Raw genomic sequence first — 8,564 nt, forward strand, 5'->3', positions numbered from 1 at the left:
TTATCACAGGAAGTGTTGTGTGCATAGTAATCTGGTCACAAGTCATAACATGCATTGAACATCCTCCACATTTACTTGTTCATTCATATTGACATTCACATCAACTTGAACATCCTCCATATTTACTTGTTCATTCACATTTACCGGAGCGTTAACCGTTTCAACATTAACTTCTTCAGCCACATCATGCGTGTATTCAGGCATGACAACTGTGTGTTCAACATAAACATCAATGATATTAAATCCTTTAACATCTTCAATGAAGGTTAACACATCTTAGTCATTATTCAACGATCTAAGTCCTCGAGCAAATGAAAACTTAGGTTTCAATACCAAAGACAACTTATATTACCATAATCTTCACTTTTTATCATACTCTCGATCTAAATATAAGACATTAAGTCCATGTCTCAATCCCAATCCATTTCAGACACTATTTCATCTGCATACCACATTACATAATGATGTACCAATGGTCCCTTATGGTCTATTCTAAGTCTAACAATCTGTTCTTTTGCTGGGCACCACAAAACATGTACAACAAATAACCATTGTAGACATTAGGGACGACACATTTGTAATAAAATAACCATTGCAAAAAGAGTTGAAGAAAGTAATAACACCAATAGGGACCATATGTCAGTAACCATTAGGGAGGGCATATAGGGTGCTTGGCACTTCAATCTCGTTTGAAGCAGAAGCTAAAAAAAATCGATTAGCCGTGTTAAGCACTATTAAAAACACTTGTACTAAATAGAGATGACGATGAAGTTTCTACTCGAGTGGTATTATAAAGAACATATTTCAAGTAATGAATGTTAAATCTTATAAATTAGAGTTGTGGGAATAGTTTTTATTGTACGATAAAATTCCGTTTATAAATAAACGTATCAGTAAAATTGCTTCAAGGAAAACAACTATTTATACCAATTCACTCTCAAGTTTCAAAACATTTTCACATTTATCGTCCCTAAGCCTTTCAAATAAGATTTACATTCTCCTTTGACTATACATATTTGCTCTAAAGATCTACAAGAAAACATCTTCTAGTTATTTGCAGCAAAACTCATACAAATTGGTGGACGAACCTTAAACAAAGCAAGAACAGCTGAAGGAAGAACCCATATCCCATCTCCACAAATCAGACCAGAAGCAACAGCCGGAACCATCAAATTTGCTTCCTTTCTTTTCATCTTACTCCAAACAAACACTACTAAACTTCCCACACACATGTCAACTGCAAAATAAGCCCCAACAACAAAAGGCACAGCCATTGCCATAGGAAGCGGGATCCATTTCCCAATATTTTTAGGGTTCCAATCTCTTAACAAGTTAACCAACACAGCAAATGCAAAAAACCCGTAACAGAATTTCAAGCAATGGTTTGGTAGTGCCGAAAAGCCTTCAACACCAAGAATTGCCATGTTTCTATAGATGATCGCATATGGTGCTTTGTATTCACCGTCAGGGTTTCCAACATCAAAAGAATGGTAGAAAAGAAAGAATGTGAGTGGTGCAACAACACAACCTATTGCTGTACCAATTGCTTGTGTTACAAGCATTGATCTCGGGGAAGTTAAAGTCAAATGACCGGTCTTCATATCTTGCATTAAATCAGATGAAGTTGAAGCAAGTGATTTTATTAGTCCGCATGCTACAAGTCCAGCAACAACACCATCACTTTTCCCTCCTAAGGCTGCAAGTATGAAAAGTGCTACTTTTCCATAGTTATAAGCCATGTTCATGTCAGTTAAGCCAGTACCATAAGCATTGCAGAACCCAAGAATGGGTGCTAGGAGATAAGCTACTACCACAAAGTACCACTTCATTTGTGGGAATATTAAAGGGATAACATTGATGGAGATTACCGTGAGTACTACATAGCCTGCACATGCTAACCATATTGGAACACTTTCTTTTATAAATAATTCATTGCGGGTAAGATCGTCTGGAGTCTGGTTCTGATTCTGATCCTGATCTTGGTTATCATCTGTAACTGAAGCTGTAGTGAAAATATATATACATTAGATTTAGTGTTGTCTAATAGCGGCTATAGTGTATAAATAACTATTGTTCTGCAATATGCGGTCATTCTTTTTCATACAAGCAAGGTTTGTATAGTCATTTACAGTTCAAATTCCTATTCTTCTTCTTACTCATACTGTCCTTTTGTCCTCACAAAACTAGCCATATGAGGTTTAACATATAAGTTATAACGACTAAGCATACACTAATTTCATTGGAAATAAATCAGTTACTTCTATTGATATGGTAGTATCTTGTATTTACAATATAGGCATAAAGGCTTGTAGAGTTGTAGTTAGTAAGGCAAGTAAACATCTTAAAACCTAAACTCAATGTTATCGATTGTAGATAGAAGAAAGACAAATAAATTGCCATATGAACACCATGACACTTCCATCCTTCACGATCTGGCCATGGCGGTTGTCAAAAAGTCTGTGACCACAATCCGCTGTGGCCAATACTTGACAACACTCACTGCCAAAACTTGGTTATTACGTAAACCCATGAATTGCAAAAGTGATACAGGCAATTTATTTACCTGTTCTGCGATTCTTCCTTTTCACGCAGGCTTGAAAATTTAAGACACTAAAATAGATTACTTTGATAAAATTGTAGAGTCCATCACCAAGGATTAATGCAATGGAAATAAAAACCTGCACCACGAAAATAAAAAGAAGTTAAGACTGAAAATGAAAAAACTCAAATCCAAATTAACTCTAATAGAGTTTCTTCATTTGTTGATCATTCTAAGACCTTATAACCATTAAGACTCTTCATGCTACTTTCTGGTAAACTTTCAGGGAACCAATTTCCTTTTAGTACTCCAATCAGTGGCCACATAATTGCCCATGAAACAACAGCACCAAATAGTAATGATAAGTTGACAAGATGTGAACAAATCATTCCCGTTCCAACATAAGTCATGCTGAAATCGAAGTAAAATCTGCAAAAAAAAATCAAACATTCCAATCAATTACAATTTACAAATGTTTCAATCTTCCTATTCATAAAACTAAAAAGAGAGTTATAGCAGTTGAAGTTAAAGCGCACACACGTGTTTTTCCATGCTTTCAACCCGAAAGTAGGAAACTGAGCGAATCCGCAATGGTCTCCACCAGCATAGAACCATTGGAAGAAAGACCAAAGCAAACTGAATGAAAAGAACCGCATGAAACCCTTAACCTGTTTCCTGTGAAAAATGCCAAACTAGTTTTATAGGTTTTGAATCTTGAAATTACAAATATAGAGGACAAATAACATAATAGGTTTTATAATCATACTTGGCCATGACATTTCCTTTAGGAGTATGGAATCCATTAATAAGAACACCTGTAGCATTTCCCGTTGGATAAGGTAATTTAGCATCTATTATCATCATCTGTTAAATAAACACAGCAAACAACATTCAATATATTACTTAAACTAGTAAACTTCAAGAATATAACCTTAGATTGCCATATTCAATTAATCGAGTCAAATTCCACCATGCTACGCTGATAAAGCACCGATCGTCTATTGGAGAACAATATTGATTTGTTTATATTGTGATGTATTGTACAGAGCTGTTATGGATATAGGTGCTATTTGACAACATTGTTTTACTTCACAGAATCCCGATTCATTCTTATTCAATACCTTTCTAAATGGAATTAATGCTGTTAGCCCGACAAAGTAAGTAACAAAGAGAAAGCTAGTCATCCAGCCAATTCCAGGCTCCTTGGTGTCAGGAGTATTCCCCGGTGTACTAGCTCCTCCGACTCGCTCATATGTCTTCCGATTCAAACCCAAAAGATAAGACCCAAAACCACCTACATATGAACCAAGTAAAATTTAGAAAACTGTAAACAGAGTGATATTGAATTGAAAAGGAAAAAAAATCATAATAATGACCTCCATAAGAAGCACTGTAACATGCAACAGCACAAGTCTGAATAATGGTATTCTCCTGTCTAGTGAAAGGTGTTGAAACAATATTCGCTTTTTCAAGAATCTTAGTCCAAAGTTTAATGAACACAAAACCAAGAAGTGCAACTGAAACATTGAGATTAGGGACTAGGCCAGTTGTGAGATTCAGTTTCAACACAATGACACTGTAAATTAAGCCAATAAAGATGCTAGTTATCAGTCCTCTAACTGTAATCTGTTGTGTCCATGGTGCTATTCCACTTGCATCTTCTACAACATCAACTCCAGCTTTTTCTACATCTTCTCTCTCCAAATTTTCAATCTCTCTAAGTTCTTGTTCTTCATTGCTTATATTTCCCATTGAAATATCTTGAATTCTCTGCTTCTTATAAGTGAATCAATCTTCAAAGCAAGTAAAGTAAAACGTAAGAATCACAATGTTGGTAGATAATTTGCAACTAATCACTTTACTTCACTTGACAACTCTATATTTTCCAAGTATGAAAATTAGAAAAGATACTCATTCTAATAGGACATTTAATATTCATCATTATAGCATAGTTTAATAAAGTCTATCCGGAGATTCTTTCACAACTGACTTTGATAGAAAAAGACACGGTGTCTGTTAAGGCAGTTTAGCTGGTAACAATGTAAAGACATCCGAATATAGGGGCGCGGATTCAAATCCGTGACATCCCAATAATTTACCTTTAACCAATGAAATTTCAATCACTAAATTACTTATAAAAAAAAGCATGTATATTAATAATTAAAAAAAATTAGTTTAGGGATGAAACCCATCAAATATCATAATCATTCAGATCTCTATCACAAGAATCATTAGTGAATGATGAAGCCTCAAACATAATTCACTCCAATACTATGAGAGCTACAAAAAATATTTGTTGAAAAAATAAAACCATATTCAAATATCATCTCATAATTATGAGAGACACCCACAATTAGGATATGTCATCTCTCACTCTCATAATATTTGTTCCAATTACATTATGAATGCTGGTTGGAAAAAAAAAAACTAAATCATCGTACCTTTGCACCAATGAACAAGAGAAGTGAGTGAGGTAAGAATATCAAAAACCCACCAAAGAGTTTTTATTTTATGATTTAAAGTTTGAATTTGAACAATCTGAAAGGTTAATGTGTTGAATATGACGACACAGAATCATCATGTGTTTCGTAGTGCAGTAAAATATGACGACACAAAATAATCATTTTTACTTTTGTGTTTCTTATTATTATTTGAACACTTTTGCAGTATGACACAACTACTCTTACTAAATTCCATCGGTACATATTACTCTATTTTTCTTTTTATTATATATCACTTTTTAAAAGTTCTATAATAGTTTTTAAATATTTTATAATAAGAAATTAGTAATTTATTTATTTCATTATATTTTAAAATATTTATTATTATCTCTTCTTTCCAATTTTTTTCTCAATTGATAGAATTATTCTCATTTTATTATTCAATTTTCTTTCTTATATATAATCACCACACCTTCTACTTCTGTATTTAGAGTTGTTTTTCATGGCTATATGGTTATGTTAGTTACACTCCATCCATTCATGATGCTATCATATTATACATGTTCATAATGATGTGAGATAAATTTCTTGTATTCTAAGTTATTCTCCTAATACTCTCCCACAAGTTCATGGAGAGGGGAGAGCCATGACTTTGAGCTCTTGAAACGCGACAATGCCAAGAGGCTTTGTAAGAGTATCCACAATTTACAACGAGTTGGGCACATGTTGAATCTTCACGTGTTTGGAGATAACACGTTCACAAACAAAATGAATATCTAACTTAATGTGTTTGGAACGAGCATGGAAAATGAGATTAAGAAATAAGAGAACTTCACTGAGATTATCACATAAAAGTGTGGGTGAAAGAAAAGGAACATGCAACTCAGTGAGAAATGACTTCAACCATAACAAATTTGATGTCATGTGCGTCAAGGCACGATATTTAGTCTCCGTGCTTGACCTAACCACAAAGTGTTGTTTCTTGGAGCTCCATGAGACAAGGCTGAGACAAAAGAAGATGCAATAACCCAAAGTAGATGCAAGAACCAGAACTAATAACCTTGAAAAACATAGAGTTAGAACGCCATAATGTTCGTTTTGCATTGTTCGACGATTTTAGCCATAATTTTTTATCCGTATAACCAAATGATGTGTCGTTTGAAGTGTTAGAACGCTAACACCCAGGGCTATAACATGATTGTGATAATTGAAATATTTAAATAATATTCATATTCCCATTGTATTGATAAAAGTATTGGGTTATGTATTTGGTTGATGAATCGTTGCATTGTTGTAATAATGTCGTGTGATAATGATGTGATATGTTGATGATGCTATGGTAATATTGTTAAGGTGTTGGTGATGTTTTTGTGATATTGATGTGGTGTGAAACATGATTATTAAGTTGTGATCATTATGTGTTGTTAATAAAACTTGTTGGCGAATGTATTTGGGCATATTATTGATACTTGTGGATAATTATGTGGAAACACATAATCGTTGTTGTTTATGTTTCGAAGGGGGAATGTAAATACGAATTGTAGTTGTTGAGTTGTTGCATCAATTATATGTCAAGAATCATTTGTGTCGTTGTTGTTGAAAGAGGCGAGTTGCAAGTCTAGAAGGGTGGACTGGTAACTTGTCCCGAATCTAGAAGGATGTGTTCATAAATCTAGAAGGGTGGATCTGAGGTCTAGAAGGGTGGACCCGGTTCATAAGAAGAATTAAATGTTGAGTTGGTACCACATGCATATGAGTTGTTGTCATTGTCGTGAGTCGCATAACATGAATGAAATATATGCGTAAAATATGGCTATATGTGATAATGATGTTGTTGTAGATGATGTTGATGATGACGATTTAGGTGTAAGAATGTGATATGTTGCGTATGATTGTGTAGACATTTTAATCTATCTTACATTCTATATTGTTATTATTGAAATGAATTCTTACTTCTTCTATTTGAATGTTGTCTTTACATGAGCACCGTGCAGATATACAAGAGTTGAGACGTTGTGTGAGTGGAAGTTAGCTCTTGGAACTATTTCTTTTAGTATATTCGTTTTAGCTTTGATTATGCTTTGATATGTAACACCAAGGAGCAAATTCTTTGTTTTATGCTGAGATTTTCTGAGAGACAATATATGCTCTCGTATTTGCTTTATATTTTGGTGTGATAGCACTTGGAGAAGACTCACGAGTCAGTGCTTTTAATTTTGTTATGAAAACTATTATAAGAATTAAATTGGAAGGGTTTAATTATGTTTATGTTGCGAAGATATCAGATGAGTTGGATGTCGTGCATACATCCCAAATACAACTTAGATGTCGTGTAAACATCATAAGTACAAATGTATGCATTAAAATATTGCGATGCATGTTTGTTTAAATTCAGTGTTATATTATCAATAAATGTGTGTTTCTAGATGTATAACATCTTATGTAAAAGAGTTTGTGAAAAAACTCCGATTTAGTTATAATAATGAGCTGGGAAAATAGAATGTTACATTGCTTCATGGGCATCACTATTTCTTCTTAAAATACTTCTACTTCAAACTCAATTTCATGTCCAACATATTATACTCGAACATCATAATATGTTGGACATGAAATTGAATTTGAACTAGAAATATTTTAAGAAGAAATAGTGATGTGCCATGAAGCAATGTAATAAGAGTATAACCCGCTTTTGTACATCTCAATGTTTGGGTAAATCACATAGACTACCTTCACATCCACCTAATTAACTTAGGTTCTGTTTGGGAAGACACAATTTTGAGTTTATAGCTTATAAGTTCATATGCCAATTTAGGTCTGTTTTTGACAGTTTTTTCATCTCGAGCTTATAGCTTAGCTTATAACTTATTTTCCAGATGTTATTTCAAATAGCATTTTAGCTTATATTTATCATTTTTTTCTTCCTTTTTTATCCTTATTATTTCAGTAATAATTCACTTTTATCTTTTATAATTTATTTTAATTTAAAATAAAATAGTTATGTATTAAATATCTTTTATGTCATTTTACATTTATAAGTTACTTGCTAATTTTACCAAACACTTCAATTAGCTTATCAGCTATCAGTCTTAACCATCAGCCATAAGCTATAAATAATTAATCATCAGTTATCAACTATAAGCTATAAACTATCAGCTACCTTATCAATCAACCGCTTTTTTTATCAATCAGTTCATTACATTGCACCTCTTAATTTAATTGATAATAAACTTTAGGGCTGCGTGTCTTTCACATCTATTTCTTGTGCTTGAGATTTAATAAATGTTTAAGATATTATGTTTGGATTTAGGATGATTAAAGATATTTAGAGAACTTCATTCATTCAAAAGAGATTATATAAAGACATTTTGCTACAATATCGTGATTGTGATGAAAACATTGTCATCTCAAATATTTTTAACATGAATTTTTCATATATAAAAGTAAGATTGGGGTTCCTTGATTGAGGTACTTTGCTCTAATGAAGAAATTAAAACAATCAATTAAATAGAAACAGCCTAATTTCTTTAGGATAACTCAATGAGAAAAATTAACACAATTTTTAATTTTTTTTAAGGTTCTCCACT

The 8,564-nt window shown here is 32.9% G+C and overlaps 1 protein-coding gene across 1 annotated transcript; it reads right to left on the reverse strand.

The window, feature by feature from the left end:
* Positions 1-940: 940 nt before the first annotated feature.
* LOC131596120 (metal-nicotianamine transporter YSL3-like) lies at positions 941-5,061 on the reverse strand. Its single transcript, XM_058868691.1, has 8 exons — positions 4,981-5,061; positions 3,916-4,332; positions 3,661-3,833; positions 3,306-3,403; positions 3,080-3,214; positions 2,779-2,968; positions 2,564-2,678; positions 941-2,002 (listed from the first exon to the last, which is right to left on the reverse strand). Exons 2-8 carry the CDS (start codon positions 4,289-4,291, stop codon positions 1,047-1,049), a joined length of 2,043 nt encoding a protein of 680 aa, XP_058724674.1. The 5' UTR covers positions 4,292-4,332; positions 4,981-5,061; the 3' UTR covers positions 941-1,046.
* Between the last annotated feature and the right edge of the window lie 3,503 nt (positions 5,062-8,564).

This window comes from Vicia villosa, linkage group LG4, assembly GCF_029867415.1.
Source record: "Vicia villosa cultivar HV-30 ecotype Madison, WI linkage group LG4, Vvil1.0, whole genome shotgun sequence".
Classification (NCBI taxonomy): Eukaryota; Viridiplantae; Streptophyta; class Magnoliopsida; order Fabales; family Fabaceae; genus Vicia; species Vicia villosa.

Excerpts from the sequence above, each read along its gene's own strand:
- LOC131596120 (XM_058868691.1), bottom strand. The coding sequence starts at position 4,291 with ATGGGAAATATAAGCAATGAAGAACAAGAACTTAGAGAGATTGAAAAT. Across the intron at positions 2,969-3,079 it reads TTGAAAGCATGGAAAAACAC|ATTTTACTTCGATTTCAGCA; the intron begins GTGTGTGCGCTT and ends TTTTTTTTGCAG. Across the intron at positions 2,679-2,778 it reads AGAGTCTTAATGGTTATAAG|GTTTTTATTTCCATTGCATT; the intron begins GTCTTAGAATGA and ends TTCGTGGTGCAG.